This window comes from Peromyscus maniculatus, chromosome 16 (assembly GCF_049852395.1).
Source record: "Peromyscus maniculatus bairdii isolate BWxNUB_F1_BW_parent chromosome 16, HU_Pman_BW_mat_3.1, whole genome shotgun sequence".
Classification (NCBI taxonomy): Eukaryota; Metazoa; Chordata; class Mammalia; order Rodentia; family Cricetidae; genus Peromyscus; species Peromyscus maniculatus.
In genome coordinates, this window is record NC_134867.1 from 61,547,828 (window position 1) to 61,567,001 (window position 19,174).

At 39.7% G+C, this 19,174-nt stretch overlaps 1 protein-coding gene across 1 annotated transcript in view; it reads left to right on the forward strand.

Annotated features, from left to right (window-relative positions):
- Positions 1 to 19,174, forward strand: part of Pacrg (parkin coregulated) — a 475,516-nt gene that overhangs the window by 60,844 nt on the left and 395,498 nt on the right. Inside the window, exon 2 of the mRNA XM_006975901.4 lies at positions 11,753 to 11,887. Within this exon, the coding sequence (XP_006975963.1) occupies positions 11,753 to 11,887 (135 nt within the window). The remainder of the gene's footprint in view (positions 1 to 11,752; positions 11,888 to 19,174) is intronic.

Consider the following 19,174-nt stretch of genomic DNA (forward strand, 5'->3'; position numbering starts at 1 on the left):
TCTCTCTCGTGTGTGTGTGTGTGTGTGTGTGTGTGTGTGTGTGTGTGTGTGTGTGTGTGTTCAGTTTCTCTCCACTCTACCTGTTGAGAAAAGCTCTCTCACTGAACCCAGTGCTCTCAGATTGGCTAGCTTGTCTGGCCGAAGAGGTCTGATCTGAAAATCCATGTATGTCTCTGTCCCACTGTGGATGTGGAGGAGGATCTGAACTCAGGTCCTTATGCTTGTATATCAGGTGCTTTACCAACTGAGCCATCTTCCTGTTACCTCTGTTTTTAAGCGCATTTAAATTTGTGTTATCTTGGGCCTCTATGTATATTCATATTTATGACTTATGGGGGTTTTGGGGGGACAAGATCTTGCTGTGTAACCTAGGCTGACCTCAAACTTGTGGTAGTCTTCATGTTTCAGCCTCCTAAGTGTGGAGAGTTTGTGAATGTTTAAATACTGAAAAAAATCAATGCTGCACAAATGCTTTGACCATTTTTGATAAACTTAGTTACATATGCATCTTCTATTCTTAAACACATTGTGCTTCTGGGGAGTTCAGTAATGTATTAATTCCAGTGTTGTTTACTTCTCCTGCGTGATTTCTAATTGCCATTAATTTTTCTCTACTTCAACAGTTACACCTGGCTAATAATTCATATTTTGACATGCCATAATGTAGGTTGGTTCCTATAAAATATATCTGGTTTAGTTTAATACTCCCCTTAATTCCTTAATGGGAGACGGTCTGGTCCCACCCTATCACTGCACAATAGTTTCCCCACTGAGATGCTGTGTGGATACAGTCTGGTCCCACCCTATCACTGCACAATGGTTTCCCCACTGAGATGCTGTGTGGATACAGTCTGGTCCCACCCTATCACTGCACCCTTGTTTCCCCACTGAGATGCTGTGTGGATATGGTCTGGTTCCACCCTATCACTGAACCATTGTTTCTCCACTTAGATGCTGTGTGGATAGAGTCTGGTCCCACCCTATCACTGAACCATTGTTTCTCCGCTTAGATGCTATATGTTTCAGCATCTTGTTAATGAAGAGAAACCATTTGAAAAGCAGGATTTATTTATTTGGCAGCGTCAGAAGTTTCCATGGCTCTGGGCCAGAGGTGAGGCTGAGACATGAGGGCATTAGGTGGTGAGAGCCGCTCACCCCTCAGCAGCCAGGAAGCCAATGAATAGAAAGGGGCCAGGGCCAGAGTGCCACTTCCTAGGCACACCGCAGTCATCCACTCCCTCTACTCAATGCTCAATTTTCTCACCTTTACCACCTCCCAGCAGCCTAGTCAGATTACAGTTCCTCAGTAGACAAACCATTGTCTAGGTCAGTCCTCATGATCTAACCACTTCTGGAAGCACCAGTGTTAGAGTTGGCTCTCTGTCCAGCCAAATTGACTGCTAGAGTAACATGGCAGATGGATGCTTCAGTTCTTTTCTTAAGCTACCTGCCTGCATCCTTGAATCCCTAAAATAAAAGCCTATTCCCCAATTCTTACAATGCTATTCATTTCCATTTTCTTCCTGGGTGTTTTCCTATTCTCCTATAAAACCATCTTATTGTTGAGCATTCAGGGGCCATCTGGGGTTCTTACTGTTTTCTCTGTACATGCCCCCCTTCCCTTTAAGAGAACGGTTAATTTCTAGAACCCACCATCTTATCACAGGCAAACCCTCTCATTGGCTGTCCACTTGCATAATGGGCTCTTTATCTATTTAACTCTAGCTCTTTATACCATAAATGAGTGAAGAAGTATTCGTCTGATTTTACTCTAGGGCGGGGAGGTGACTTTTTAGAAGAGGTGGGCTCTGTACCCAGTGTTGAATTAACAGTCATTACCCAGTTGTTCAGGAGAGAGGGAAGAGGAGAGAACAGCGTGACACACAGAGAGAATTACCTGCAGGCTCATGGAAATGAAGAGAGGCGAGGTACACTGTGGTTGGCTCCGTCTGGTGGCGACTGGTGCTGCTGTGGTGCCTATGCAGGGCTGACCGCAGAGATCGCAATCCGCTCCCAAGAGTCTTTGCAACATGTCAATAAGAAATCATCTGTGGACCATAAGCAGATGAGAGATATAATTTAATTAGTCTCTTTGAATATTCATTGTGTGGCACACAAAGGAATGACCTAGAGGAAGCAAAGCTGGAGGCAGTGGGAGCAAATAAAAGACGGAGGGGCTTTCCTATAAAAGTCTCAAAACCTTCAGACGCTGAATAAATAAAATGGGAGGCAAAGATGATAAGAAAACAATTTGCATCAGCAGCCTAGCATTTAATACCTTATAACATGAAGCTTGTGCAAACTGGTACCAATGTGGAAAAGGACAGAGCACAGGTCTGCAGATATATGTATTCAAACTTACACTGAGAACATGAACCTCTTGGATAACTATATGAATAATCATGAAGTGCATAAGCTCTATCCTATATTTCAAATAGAGGAACTTATCCTAAGAGAATAATACAAAGTACAGAAAACATACGCCAGAAGTGCTTAGCAGTATAATTACAATGGAAAGGGGGGTAGATAGTCAAAATATAATTGCCAGTAGTTGGAAATTTGCTTATCCATGGAAACTGAAATTTTAATATCAGTAGCAAAAGCATAGCATATTGCACAGAAAAGAAACGTGAAAATAAAAAAAGAAAGGTAAAAGTATGATATCTACAGGACATACGTTTCTGGAAACGTTAGAAGGGGAATTATCAAATCACTAACTGGTGGTAGAATTATAACTGATTGCAAATCTTCCTCCAAGCTTTCTTCGGTCTGTTCTGATTTCCATGATTTACACAGATTATTTGTGACCTTTTAGTACTGGGACCTAAGTCTTAGTTCTGCCTCAGGTTCTCAGTCAAGGATAGTCCTCAAACCCCACAGAACCCCATAAACTTTACACATGTCAGGGGATTCTCTGCATTTTTGCCTAAATCCACATCTAGCACCATAACTGAGGGCATGTTCTTTAGACAGGAAGGGCTTGCAGCCTGTTTGAGCTGGTCACTGAACAGTATAACTCATAGCAGCCTGTCCAGCCTCTTTGAGTTCTTTGTATGCAAAACAAACTCATAAGGTTTTGTTGAAAATATGTGCCAGGTAGCAGAAGCCAGAAGCCTCAAACCAGACCAATGACTCATTGCAATGAACACTTACAAAAAAGATGTATGGACTAGAGGGTATACTGTGTGACTCACTGGGCCACATTACATCTTTCACGCAGAGAATTTTGTTTGTTTGTTTTGGGGGTTTTTGTTTTGTTTTGTTTTACTTTCAAATTTTGTTATGGTGGTGAGGGTGCAAGGGCAGAGGGTAGAAATGAGGGGATGGGAAGATGAGTAGAATTGGGATGCATCATGTGAAATCCACAAACAAAAAAAGTTAAAAAAAATAGAAAATGTATGCCAGTAATATTAGTCAAACAGCACACACATGAAGGCATTTATTTTTGTTACAGATACCACCCTCACTGAAACCTTCCATCATGCCATGCCCCAGCTGCACTTTTAACTACAGGACATCTTATTAGTTCTTGAAAACAATATGATGTATAGATATGAAAGTCTTGTGTTATATTTCTGTGTTTTGGATTTGACAGAACAATGTTCTTAAAAGAAAGCTAGCTTCCCTGCCACTGATTGTTGCCTACAATGTCTGCTTTTTAAGGAATCCACAGTATGTGTACCTCTACAGTGCTGTAAACACACACACACACACACACACACACACACACACACACACACACACACACACACACACACACACCCTGTCCCATAAGAACGGTTTCATTATTAAGTTGATCCATGGCTAAAGGTCCCCTCACCAATGCCCCTGTGGTCAGAGCTCACTTTTGCTATGTGGAAAGCTGTGTGCTTTCTCCACATTCTCCCGCTATTGAATCTGCTTATCATCTTAATTCTGTTGGCATTTTCTTTATTTGTTCATTTGGTGACCTTAGACACTGTAGAACTTTGGGTGAGCAAAAACAATTACAGTGAGCAAACTGAGCAGAAACTGAATTGCATCGGCTCTGAATCAGAATGCACGGTGCTGGCTGCACACACCACAGACCAGGGCTCACAGTCCAGCAGGAACTCAGAAGCACTGCAGTGATGCCTACCTACTGGACAACAGCTGTGCTGTAATGTACTACAACTCCAGCTTGCAGCTTATGCAACTGGGAATTATGACCTTTGCCATCTTCTGGTACCAGTGCTTTAGTGAGGTAGCTAAATGGACTAATTTGAATTATCCACTGTCAACTTTCCATTTGGAATAAAATTCCTTTCTTTTTATAGCTCCAGATTATGCTTAAGAATAAAAATAATGAAAAGGAAAATTTCACATTTTATGATGGAGAGTTTGAGAGAGCCTTAAATTCCTTCCTACTTATTATTATTACTTTTGTGGCCCTATGACAGATACAGTGATCTAAGTCCTAAATCCATTACAGAACATTCAATAAATGCAGGCATATAAAGTACTCTGTCATCTGAAGTCATTTCAAACTGCATTCAATATCTTGCTTCCCAAGTGCATTAGCTTTTATTAAAAGCATTCTGCTGTGACATCCACTCTTCCTAATTGGTTTACGGATTGTCCCCACCATTCGGGCAATCTTAATTGCATTTTCCCACAAAGCTAGTTTGATTTATGGGTCCTTGTTTGCTTTATATTATTTATAATAAATCAGAGTAGAAATCTTAAGACATGAAATAAAATTTACAGTATTTCCTCTTCCACCAATATAGAACTTACCTAAGAATCCTTAACAATATTTTTCTATGTTTTGGAAGTTGCTCAGTCCAGTGTTCATCTCCTGTGTGGTCTCTAGTAATAACACCTGTATTCTCTTTCTGGAGTCACTCTGTATTTCATCTGGTTTTTCATGAACAGGCTCTGAGAATTATTTGGGATGGAATGCATGTATGCTACATTCCCGTATAAAGCACACACAGAGAATATCTGTTTGAAACAAAGAAAGTATTCTCCAAGGACATAATGAGAGGACCCAACTACTGCACTAGGAGACCTAATTAATAATGTCCAATTTGTTTGTACAAACTGCAATTTTGAGATAACAATAATTCATTTGAAATAGATGCATAGCAGAAATGAAAAAATTAATATTTTTTTAAAAGCTAAAATAAATGAACGGCAGTAAAATAAAGACAGAAGATGACAGATGCTCAAGGGGGAGAACCTGCTACTGTTGAGTGATTGTGTATTAACACAGGTTACTTTACAAAATCCTCTTCAAACATAGACTTTCCATGGACCCTCAGGCATGGATCATTCCTGTAGGGAGTACATGGGAATTTATGGGAAGAAAGAACTGTAAGTTGTCTGTATCAATTTATAAAAAGCCTCCTAGGCTTCCTTAGAGAGAAATGTGTTCATTTCCTTCAAATATTTGAACAGTTAGCATTTGAGTTCAGAATCAAAAAGATTGCAGTATGTATAGTAGAAGAGACAAAAAGGGAAAGGGAAATGATTTTTAAAATAAATATAAAGCAAAGGGGAAAGATGATTGCAAGCAAAGGTGATTCCAAATAAATGAAGATAGGCTTACTGCATAAACAATTGACTTCCAGAAAAAGAAAAACTTCAAAAAGTACTAGTTATCAAATATCTACCCAATAGTTGTATCCAAGGGTTTGAAAGGTGGCACTGTCCATTTCAGTTCCAGAGTTAGTGAAGGTGCCCAAGCCTATGATGTCAACAGAGACACTGGCAAGCTTGGACTTCCTTGTATCCCATCTAATAGGAACAAGAGACTTGCCCTCTTTCCACCAGAGTGGCATCAGAGGATACCAGTGGAGAGGCAGAAATCATAGTACTGTCCAGTGGGAATGAGGCCAGCCACCATGGGTGGTGCTGGGAATGGAGCACTACTCACTGCCAACTCGGGCAGCTGTCATGGGTTTTATGGGTGCTAGAACCCACTCCCTTTCTTAGTATGAATAGTAAGGTCTTTCCTCTGATCCAAGCAGGGATGAATGCTTCTATCCCAGTTTATAAATAATGAACTTTATACCACAACCCTGCAGAGATATTTAAAAGAAGGTTTAAAATGCACTTGTCTAGCTGATATGTTACTTTTCATGGGTCCATGTATGCAGATATCTGCTCACTGCAGATAGGGCACTGACACCAGAACAGAGAAGCAATTCTACCTCTGTCTGTCAGTGGACCATTGAGTTCATTATATAGAGGAACATGGAGGACTCAAAGGCAGCCGCGTCAAAGAAAAGCCTACCCCCACATGGGTGACAACGCACAAGAACTGCCTCCTCTGGCAGCTGTTTATGGCTTGGAAAAGTGTGACCTTGGGGAGGGACTTCTTGAGTCTTGCAGTGTTTTTGACTTCCTGTAATTTTCTGATGAGTTCCAATAGCCTCTCTCCTCTCCGTGATGAAAGCAGCCATACAGCACTAGTGTGCAAGAGGGTTATCGGTGTCAAACGAGGGAAAGAAATGGATGAGGAGGGAAGAAAATAAATTCTGAATTTCATAATATGAAATCACTAAATGTTCATATCACACCCAAACTCAGCAAGACCTCAAGGTGACTAAAAATATACAACCAATAATTATCAGTGTTAAAACAACAGAAAAGTTAGATATGTGTTTTAAAAAAAATGGAAATTACCCACCCATTGCTAACAATGCTTTGGTGAGATGAAAATAGTAGAAAAATAGAAATTCCCAGCAAATAAAGAAAAATCAAGTGGCAGTTTCAGAATTAAAAGAAATAATAACTGATATTCAGCAAAAAAGACTGGGTTCAGCAGAGGGTGATTCTACAAATATGAATATTAAGCAGCAGAAATCACCCAACCTGAGCAACAATGATACAAGCCTTGAAAAATAATAAGAATGTAAAGTCTGGTGTCTTCAGAATAAAAAGAAGGGAGAAAGAGAAGTCATGTCTGAAAAATCATCCAAAGAAGGAAGGTATAATCTACAGATTCATGGAGCTGAGAAATTTTCAAACAGGAAATGCATCCCAAGGTGTATTAGAAAGTTCTGAACACTAAAGACAAGGAAGGAGCAGTGGGGGGCATTGAGGAACAGACACTTTGAAGGACAATGAACTTGTCTCTGGCAACCACGGCATGGAAGCAGTGCTGTTTTTCAAGGTCTGAAAGAAAGAGCTGTGGGCGGCAAATGCTGTGACCCGCTGAAATACTGTTTTTGAAGGCAGAAACCAGGTCACTCTCAGATGACTGAAAACTACAAGAGTGTGTTCTCAGCATTTCTATCCTGAAAGAGTGTCTAAGAGAGTGCTCTATTAGAAAGGAAGCATCAAAGAAAGAATTTAGGGACGTCGGGGAGGAAGGACACAATGAGATATGAGTCAGTACAAATGATAGTTTAAACACTAAGGTTGAGAGCAAGTGAGATTGTCGGAAAGAAAATAATCCACTCCTGAGAACCTGGGTCCAGGCTTTTCTTCTAAGAGCATTGTCTCCAACTTTCCTTCTTGGCAGTTGAAGAAGAAATCATAAAAGTCTCTGATGTGGCTCTTAATCATGCAAAAGTATGAATAGCTAGTAATAGAAATAATTGAAGATGTAGAGATACAAGATTTCTACATTTCACAAGAGCTACTAACATACTAATAATTAAGACATGTTATTCACATATAATCTAATAGTCAGACCAATCACTATAAAAATCTTTGTATTGATATATACTATAAAAATTGTAAATCAAATAAAAATGTAACTCTAAATTCATCCAATTAACTCACAGGAAGGAAAATTTTTTTTTAATTTGAACAAAGAGAAAACAAAACAAATGAAATTGACATACTTAATTCTTAACGTAGAAATACACTGAATGTAAGTGATCTAAGAATACCAAATAAATGGCAGAAATTGATAAAGTGAGTTACATTACATGACCCAATGTTATATTATTTAAAAATATTTTCAAATATAATGAAAGTTATATTGAAAGTTTAAGGAAATGGATAATGATAACATGAACTAAATGCTAATTAAGAGAATTTTAATTAACTTTTTAAAGAAAGGTACCCCCAACCTGTGCTCTAATATATATCTTACTCTTTCCAGAGCACCTGTCTTTCTCCTAACTCTGGTGCTTAATGTTAAAATATCTTTAGTATCCCAACTCTGCTTATAAGAAAAAAATGACATAGCTATAATAATGTTAAATGAGGTAAACTTCAAAGAAAATTTTTCAGAGGCAGAGAGGATCATTGCATCATGAAACAGAAGTCAGTCTAGAAACAACCACATTAAAAATGGTCATTCTACCAAAAAGTCATAGGGTCTTCAGTGTGTGTACATATCAGAATAGAGTAGGCCACATGTGTGAAACAAGCATTTATCGATATGCAGAGCATTAGACAAACCCAGTTTAAGTTGGAGACACTCCTCTTCCAACAACCTATAAAACAGCTGTCGGGAGATGAAGAGTACAGAGAAACGCAACAACTTTATCAGGAAATAGGCCAAGCTGGTAGGTTTTGCTAACTTGACACAAGCCTACAAATTTCTGGGGAGAGGGATTTCTCCTATCAGCTTATCTGTAGGACCTTTTATTGATTAATGCTTGACGTGGGAAGGTTCAGCCCATTGTAGGCAATGCCATCCTGGGCAAGTGGTCCTGGGTTGTATAAGAAAGTGTACTGAGCAAGCCATGGAAATAAAAGCAGCAAGCAGCACTCCTCTATGCCTTCTGCTTCAGTTCCTGTCTCCAAGGCTCCTGCCTTGAGTTCCCTCAGTGATAGACTATACCGTAAGCTGGCATAAACCCTTTTGTGCCAGACTTGATTTGGGTCATGATGTTCATCACAGCAATAGAAGTCTAATGAGGACAAGCCCTAATCAAAATATCTAGAACACCCTAAATAGTAACAGAGAATACATATGTATTATGAATGGCTACATATTAACTCATGTTCTGGATCATAAATTGTTGTTGAACTTAAAAACCCGAAGTCATCCAAATACATCTAGATAATACACGGGAGTCCAGGGAAGTTCTGAATCATTGGACTTTATGAAAATGATGTGCTATCTAACAGACTTCTAAGCTCTCACTGCGAGTGCTGAGAAACTCCAGCAGTTCATGCCAACATTGAAAAAGAGGGGAAATCTCCAATCAATCATCTAAGCTCCCATTAAAAGAAAGAAAGATAATTGCAAATCAAGTAGGAAAAACGGAAATAAACACAAATGAAAGTGAAAACACACACTATAAAGTAAACATTGAGGCAAAGAATGAGTCTCTATAGAGAGACAGTAAACATCTATATACTGACAACGAAAGAGACACAAATTGCCAAGTATCAGAAATGAATTATGAATGTTATTACATATCCTTCAAACATGAGAAACATGCTATCAGATCATTTTGATAATCTAGGTGAATTAGGCAAATCCCTCAAAAATATGAGCCACCATAATTCACCCAATAGGAAACATGATTTGAATAGCTGGGTAACTTGAGGAAATAGGATTTATATTTCCCAAATCCCAAACCTCCGTTATCAAAGATGACAGAAGAAAAATCATACAAGCATATTAATTGATGTTGGAAATTTTTCCACATTTTGGGGAAAAAAACACATGGCATTCATCCAAATTTAAAAGCCTTGGGACAAAGAAAGTGAGGGGGTGTAGGGAAACTCTACTTGGTAATGACCACTTAACAAAACTTCATAGCTTTAGTTATGCTGGCCCCAAAAAGGAGACGGCCCAGATATGTCTAATGGTGAATGTTTAACAAACTGTAATGTATCCATGGCACAGAATACTCTGTAGTATTAGAAAGTATTGAAGCATTTGGAAAAACATGTATGTTCCAGAAATTGTCTGGGTAGGGAGTCAATCCCAAGGGGTTATGCACTGTATGATTCTTTGGAATAACCAAATTCTAGAAATGAGATGATAAGTTGCTGCCAAGAGATAACAAATTGGGATTGGGACTGATGCAGAAGGGTTTGGCTACCTAAGGAAAAGGGGATCCTGTGATCATCTAGATCATTGTCAGGAACCTAATTGTGACATGGTCTCATAGCTTCTCAGTCTATATCACCGCAGGGAAACTGAATAAAGATCACATGGGGTTCATATAACATTCCCTACAAGTGCATGGGGATCTACAATTATCTCCAGAAAAAGCCAAAGAAGAGAAATAAAATCAAGTAAAGGAGACATATGCTGCCCACTCATCTAAAGACACTAATAACAATATACACATCCATCCATACACTCTATCAATTCTCGGGCACCACAGCACTGTCACTCTCAATAAATGTGTTTGTGTTTTCATGACAACTTACTTTGGCCAAGTTTTCTCTTTATAGATTTTAGTCTGTCACTTTTTCTGATGATGTTAAAATGGTGTCATGTTGGTACATGATAATCTTTTTTTTTTCTTTTAAGTAATTTTAGCAAAAAAAAATAGTCCCAATCAATTCATAAATGTAATTTTGCACTTGATGAGGTGCAAAAGTGCATCTCAGCTCAGGGATCTCAGCTATGTAGCTCTGGTGACATCAACAAGATAAACAGTGTCTTCCATAGCCAGCTCAGGGCTCAGAAACCTCCCACGGGGAGTCAGCTCTCTGTAAGACTGCCTCTGGAACTCTAACAAGTGCGTGTCTTCCATTTCAGCATCCTGTTACATTCCTATTTCTTAATGTCCCACAATTCCAAATGCTGCCTTTCATCTATGGACTAGAGACAATGTATTCATCCTACATTTTGTATGTACTTTATGACGATATTGCAGACGTTAATGTATTTCTTAAAACTGAAGTTTTAACAGAAACATTATAAATTAATATAACAAAAAATAAGCTAAATTATTTGCCAATTTGTCCGTATTCTTAGGGAAAAATCATGATTCTCTTAAACTAGTATAGGAAAGGACTGGTAGTTACCTTTTTTTATAGCTAGTAAGAAGGATAAGCATGTTTTGTCTGTCTGTACTGTAACAGTTCAGTAGACTGCAGTTTTATAAATAGGTTATTTAACATTCAGTTCTATAACTTAGTGGGTTAGTTCAGATATAGATAATAAAGATTTAAAAAATAACACTCAGTGTGAATAATTCTATAGAAAGTGTTTCCTTTTTAATGAAGAATGCAGTTTGAGATTCTATTATAATATTGTTTCCTGGTGAATTGAGATTACTAAATGCATCATATATATATGTGTGTGTGTGTGTGTGTGTGTGTGTGTGTGTGTGTAGTAGGTCACCTTTCTTCTTTATAAACTCTCTAATTTACTGTTCATTTTATATCATAGTCTATAGTTTCGTTGTTAATATTTATAATAACATAGGCCATCATTTTACACGGAGAGGGAAAGAGACAGAGACAGAAACAGAGATAGAGACTTTAAAGGAAATGTTTTAAATGTGTCATTTCATGATCCTCCAACAACATATATCAGACCTGAGTGTCACAATTATTATAGATGTAACCATTTTTAACACTCTGAACTCTATTGAATGTTCCTTAAAGTCTGGTTTCCCTTCCTCACACAGTAACATTTAAAGTGGCCTCTTATAGCCATGCTTTGTCTAGCAGCTTGAAACAAACTAGCCCCTGAAAATGTTTGTGTTAACGGGAGATTTCTGTTGTCCCTGGTTAAGCAGTTTGGACTTTATTTCAAGCATATTTCCTGCAAAGTTTTTTTTGGGGGGGGGTTGTTTGTTTTGATTTGTTTTAAGCCTGTTTTAAAAGCTAAAGAGTATTTTTTCCCCTCTTCAAGGTGCGGGGCCCTCCAGCTGCAGGGGCATTTAAAGAAAGGCCAACCAAGCCCACCGCATTCCGAAAATTTTATGAGCGTGGAGACTTCCCAATCGCCCTTGAGCATGACTCAAAAGGAAACAAAATTGCCTGGAAGGTAAGCCTAGGCACAGCTGTGACAGCCAGCTGCGCTTTCGGGAGTGACACCCCAATGCCAAACAAACTTGGCTGCTAAGTAAATAAACGGGAGTAATTTCTCAGCAAAGGAGCGGTGGTGGGCGAGCTCTTAGGGCCCCTGTGTCCGCCGTCCACCTTGACTAACAATTAAATTATAGCCCTCAAAGAAGAAAATGACAGAGTTGCTTCGCCTTAGAGAATTGTCTGCAGCCCAATTCATCTCTATTTTTATGAGAGTCTGGCAACCCGGCCTGTTTCCAGCAGTCCATCAAATGATGGACCTGGCGGCTGGATGCAGAGAGCAACAGCCATTTATCTCCCCCAGATTTCACCTTCCTGCAGGACACTTCCAAATGGAAGCTTTAATTACCTAAATGGATAGGTCAGGGCTGTGCGCTCCCCGGGAATGCAGAGTGGAATACACAAGAAGGAGGCTCCTCTCTCCCGGCTCCGCGCTACCATCGGCTGGGACAGGGCTGTCATCCTTGCCTGTTAGTGGCTGACCTCGGCCAGCCAAGCCATTACAGCACGGACACTTTCCCGACAAAAGGTTAATTGGCTTCAACATAAATGTATTGCCTAACGACGCCATCTTAATGTGGCCGTGCCTCTTTTCCAAAGGCTTGCCGGTGTGACTTGTGAAAACAAGTCAGTCTAACGGAGAAGGCTTTTACATTTAATTGAGGAATGGATGCTATCTCTAACCAATTCTGCTATTTAATTATTTCTGTTATGAACGACTCTGCTTTGGGGGATATTTATCAGCTGAATAATAAGGGCTCTGCTGCCTCAGACAGCAAGGCTGGGGCAGGAGCCGGAGTACCAGCCACACCAGGTTAAGGAAGACACAGGGTTCACACCAAACATCCTCAATTACCGAAGCAGCTGACACAGGGGCTAAAGAAGTCAGTGTCGGTGTCTTTGTCTGGAGGTGAATGTGAGAGCTGTCTATAATTATGAACAGACAAATTAACACGAAAACCCAAAACTGTTAAATTAAAGAATTTATCGGGCAAATAGCCGGTGAAGGTGATTTAAACTTACCTTTTCCCCTCCCAAACAGGAAGGTGGAGAGAACTTGTGTGCATTTTATCTAGTGTGTCTTTAAAATCATTTTTTTTCTATCATTAGCAAGCATTTCTAGGTTTTGAGCAGTCACCTGAACTTAGATGTGTTAGCAATGATAAAAACGAAAACATGGCTGTATCTTTATTATTAAGCTTTGCTGTAAACTTGTAGTGAGGGACGTTGAGAAGCTTTATTTCCCCTTGATCCATCACCAATTGAATAGGGAGGGTATGTGCTCTGTGAACTTGTGGGGGTTGTGAAGAAAGATGTCTAGCAAGTACACTACTGGATATGTTACCTCAGCCTCAGTCTGCATTCCCAACATACACCATGTGTTTGGGCCCATTTATATATGGTTCAGCACATGGATTTTGTGTTTGATTATCTGTGATCTGGTTCATATAAAGAAACAGGAAGTTTCTCAAAATCTTAACTAATGCTGTTAAGATTTTCTAATAATTTATAAGTAAATTATTTGGGATATTTTAAATAATTGCAACCTACCACAACAATTACATTCGTGGAAATTTGTGGTAATATAGATTTATTTTGATCTCATCCAGTCATGTAACTTTAGAGGCTTGAGGTTAGAAAAATTACTTTGAAAATAAATTATTAAGAAATAACTAATAAGGAGGTGAAGGTTTTTACTTCGTGTTTGCGAATCTAACATTCCGAAGTGGTAAGTGCAGCCTCTCTTTCTGGGAATTCATTGGTTGGGACGACTATTGATTAGAGGACTGATTGAGAAAGCCAAAAAGCAACGACAAGAGAGAAATGATTTGTTTACTGGCCCGGCTGTGTATCACGTAAGTTTGAGAAAAGTCTCATCCCGGAACCCGCGGAGGTCTGTCTTTCAGGACCGTACTGCTGTATTACAGCATGGCTGTGACGTCAGAATAGACATGGCGGTGTTAAGCCTGTGGACACGCTCAGTGTGCTCATATTATTCCTTGATGTGTTTCCTGTGGGCACAAGCTGGAGCTTAGAAGGAGCAGGGGAGGTACTCGGGGTATCCTCCCTAAGGACAGGGCCTCGATACTGAAGAAAAAAAACAAAAACCCCATTTTTCTATTTATGGACAGAAAACAGGTCCCCATGGTGCAAATGCCTACTCTTAACCCATAGTACCTTCCTCACTGCAGACTGTCCAGGGATAAAATTTCCCCAAGAAGTAATAGCTCCCTCTCAATACTCCTTGAGACAGTTGGGGGCTCCAAGGGCATTTCTGAGTGCCCTGAGAGTGTGTACAATTAAGTCATAAAAATTCTAAAAGCCCTGTGGCTTGAAATATTTAGCACTCACTGCCAATAAGCTGTGCTAAGCCTGTTCCCTCATTCACCCTGGCAGTTCCACTCTGTCAGGGTACAGGGATGTCCGCCCAAGTCATCAAATCCTCTTTTCCTTGTTCAAGATTAGCCGAACCAGCCTTGAAAAGGCAAAGGCAGCTGTAGAGTCCCCTCCTAAACTAATGCAGTCAGAGGCTGGAAACTGGAGCTAGGCAAGTACCACTTCCCGGTCCCCATCTTGACCTGATGGAAGAGTTTAGTGGACATGGAGATGCTCATCTGCCCCACATGCCAAAACAATACGTCAGGCTGAAACCTTTGGCTGTCCACCTGAGTCCATTCTTTACAGAATGTCTAAAGATCAGCGTCCGGCACAGCCATCTGTGACTGTGGGAGCACAGCACATTTGCACTCTACTGAGGCACAACTGGACGTATATGGCCATTAAGCTTCGGAAATACGCCTACTGGGACTGAGAAACTAAATTTTTAATTTTATTTCATTTTAATTAATTTTGATTTAAGTCACCACATGGTTACCACATTCAGCTGAAGAACTCTAGATTAAGACCTGGCTATGAGACATAAAGGCTGGATCTGTGTCCTTGGAAAGATGATAGCTACATAAAATTATTATTGATAATGAAAAGGCAAGATATATCTGTGTGTGTGTGTATGTAACTATCTCGATAAACATGAGAGAAGCTTTATGAAATATATATAGCAGACATTTCTATATTCTTGCCCATTGCCAGTTCATTATCTCAGAAACTTGACTAGCTCTGATCTAGAATATGAAGCTTCCCAGCCAAGCTCTGGAATCCTTTTAAATATGTGACTATGCATTTTTTAAACGTGTCTAGGCAACTCTTGTTACCAGTTATTAGAGCCATGCAGAAGCACGGTGATAACTTTTTCTATGTTTCTCTCTTACTGTTTGTGAGGAAATGGGCTCTTTATTTCGTGGCTGATGTCTTCAACATAAACATTGTAAGCACAGAAATGGAAAAGAGCCAGGTGGTCTAGATAAGGTACAGTTCAGATACTAGCATGGACAATAGAAATTTAAAACTTATGAGTTTTCTCATGGTAATTTCCATTCTCCAGTTTCTTGTACTAATATAATATGAATCATAGGACAGTGCTTGGGGGTGGGGTGGGTGGGGCTCTACCTGAAGGTCCCATGTGGACATTCTGGGGACAGAACTGTTGGAGAAGCCTTCAAAGTGCACAACGCGCCCCCTCCACCTACACTGCCAAGGAGTGAAGCCATGAACACACGGAGAAGGCAGCCAGTGGTGGAGAGGGGTTAGACCAGATTCTGAAGCCTGTATTGTAGAAGGAATTATGGGGAAGTTAGCACAGCTCTCTGGACATTGTCCCCTGACCTCTGCCCCAAGGGACCGTCCATCTTCCATCAACTAATTTGAGATGCGGTGTGCCCCCTACTGTTTTCCCTCAGCTTTCTGTTCACTGTGGCTTCTTCCTTTCCCTCCCCTTCCTCTCCCTTCCCACTCCCTTCTCTCTCCTTCCTCCTCCTTACAGGCTTCATTTTCTAGAATCCATGTTCTTCCCAAGAGCTTTTCCAGAGCTGACTGAAATCTGAGGTCATGTGGAGGTCACCAGAATAAACTTGAAATAAAATTCATTTCTTGTATACCCAGTAGCCAATAGAAATATTATTAATCTTAAAGGGCTCTATGAAATTCATTACTTTACATCTTTGGATTCCAAACTACTGTTTGGTTTAATATCTGAACATTAATTCTTTAAAAAAACGATCACTTCAAAAGAGACCTTGGGGGAAAGGGTTGGGAAAAATATTATAAGCATATTAGCTTTAACCACTCTTTTTAAAGATGAAAAGAGCTACAGATATTCCGAAGCATCTCTGAATTCTTTCACTTTCTAGGCACTTTGATAAAATAGTTGTGAATTCAGTTCACCTCTGTCAGCATGTGACACTCTGCTACGTGAGAATGTGTGACATGCACTAAGAAGTTTGTTCTGTACTAAATTTCTAAATGTATCAACTTAAGGATGCCTCATATATTATATGGATTTGACTAAGAAGTAGACAACCTGTAGCCTTATGTGCAAATTATATAATGCAACACAATCACAAACCTTGCACATGGCCGACGAAGGAGAGACACCAACACGGACTTGTGTTTTGCCTCAGGGTCCCACTTATAACACCTTCGAGCTTCCCACGTGACTATATCAAGGAGGTTCTTGTCCAGAGAAGCAAACTGACAGTGGCATTTGTATGCTTGCTCCTCCCACTTTATTTAATATGTAAATAGTTTTCAGTAGTCACTTATATTCAGTAGACCAGACATAAGCAAGTATATGTTAGAATGGATCTTTATATCCTCTTCTTGGCAATATCAAAATCTTGCCAGGCAAGGATTCATTCCTCAAGGTGAGTGTTTTAATTATATGGCTACCTACTGATTAAATTTTGCTCTTGAGACCTTTTTCTCTATAAAAAATATTATCTTAATATCAATCAAATCAAAGAAGTATTATTAATACATTTTAATCAACGAGTGTTTATCTAAATAATATGCATATCCCACCTGATTTTAAATTTGCTTTATGTTACCATATATTATATATATGATGTAATACACACACACACACACACACACACACACACACACACACATATATATACACCCTAAGGTAAGTGAGGTTAGCATAAGTGAGAAGATGAAACAGGGATCCAGGGTTAGGACCCGAGGCAGAATCTTTAAGAAGCTCAGTGAGAAGCATGTGCTGAGTCCTTCTGGGGCTGAGGTCTGGCTCCTGGTTCTGGCTGCTCACTCTCCTCTGCTACGCTGAACAGGCTCTGACACCGCGCCGATGGCTGTGTTCTGTGAATGAAACTCAAGCACACCAGAGCTGAGTGCTTACACGTTTTACTTTTCTAGTCACTAATGCAGACCTCTGCCTCTAATTCTCTAGGACTAATTTTCCTGGTCTGAAGGACAATAATGTCATCCTTTTTAATTATGGGAGATCAAAGAAGTTTTGTTTTATACTTATTAATTATATTTTGTGAAGTACTTTGCACAGCAAATATTACATAGGAATTTTCCAGAAGGCCATGGCCTCAGGAAGAGAAGCAGGAAGATTAGCAGCAGCAAGTTTGACTGGAGTATTTTGTGGTTCAGAAATATACTAGTAGTTATAGGAGTGGTGAACTTTTATCAAGAGCATCCTCCTTACATTATGCACCAATGCCTTCCCAATAGTTATTTTTTTTTAAATCTCACTTTCAAATGGCAACAACAGCTCATTTGTCTTTCTAAATGACTGAAAACAAATGTCTAACTTGAACATCTAAGTCAAGACATGCTGTGCACAAATATGAAGATCATTCAATTGGTCTTTAAAAGGACCGGGGATGTGGCTTGCACACCTCTTACTCTGTTGAGTGACAGCCCCATTCAGGTTCCCCCACTGGTGTTTCTTCTTTTTTTCCTAATCCTCCTTCATTCTCAGCAGCATTGGTGTTCATGGATAATACAAACCCCATCATTGTGACTGTTTTCATGGACATAACTGCTAATTAATTTCCTAGCAGGAAAAAATTACTTAATATAATATTATTAAAATGTGCACTGATTTTCTTACAATTAAAATCAACCCCAAACCATGATATCTCATTATCCAAAAATATTATTTCATTGTAAAGTAAGTCACACTGTAATGTGATACCGCCTCTTATATTTGCCATTGGGGTAGTCACTCATTTCTGCAATCTTGATTTATGATTTAGTCCTTTGGTGCCTTCAGTTTCTTAAATGTTTCAATTTTTTAAGGATTCAAAAAATTAATGTTCTCCTTGTTGCCCTTAAAGTAAAGCTGATATTGATTTCTGAAATCATGTAGGCAAATTTATTTGAGTTGAATAATTGGCTTTACATGAAGAAGGATGAATATTCTCAAGTAACTGTCCCAGGCTTCTGTTGCTTCTGAGAAATGCAAAAGCTTGAGGTAGATAGCAGGACTTAGTAGAATTTGTAGGCAAATTTCACAAGACAAGTGACAACACAGCTCATTTTTGTAGGAGAGAGATACCACATTTCTATTGTCAATTCCTATGATTAATTAATAGCCAGAGTCATTCCAGAAACCCTGAAATATAAACCTCTGACTGTTATTTTACAGTACTGTGTTTGGGGGTTTTGTTTTTTGTACAGTGCTGTGCTCAGATTTTTTTCCCCAAAATCACAATCTCATTCTTGTATTTGATGTAAATCACTCTTCCTTCAATGTGCACAGCTTAGAAATACAGCTGTGTATCAGAAATAACACGGCTGGGTGTTATTGGGCTGGGCTGGGTGACCTCTGGAGGTAGGTGAAAGGTTTTCTGCTGAATGGGCCAGTGCTCCCTGCTGCCAACATAATTTATGTTAGAAATTAGTGTGAATGGTTCACTTTTATGGAGGAGAGCTGCTTGTAGCAAGCCTGCAGAAACAATTTTCCCCCAAGCCTCCATCTGTTCCTCAAACTAGGGCATATGCCATCTCATCGAGCTAGAAAGTCAACTGATTTATAACTCTGGAAAGCCTGGAGATTGAAAGGAAAGGCCGAGCGCCGCTCAGTGACAGTGATTTGTTGGGCATTGGCCGAGGACAGTTCACATTCCCCTGGGCCCCAGGGGAAACACGTGGTGTTGTGAGCTGCAGATCGTTGTAGAGAGACAGCCAGAAGAAAACAAATCATCCCTGCTTCTCCAGCTTGGCACCATTGCCGAGAACTATGGAGGCCTTGGTTGATGGCCTGGAAGGTCTTGTTGCCATGATAGTGTGTTGTCACTTAATATCCCAGGAAGAAATGAGATTGCTACCACCCTCCAAGAGTTGACCCTTGCCTCCTTGGAGTAGGGGCGCTTGAATC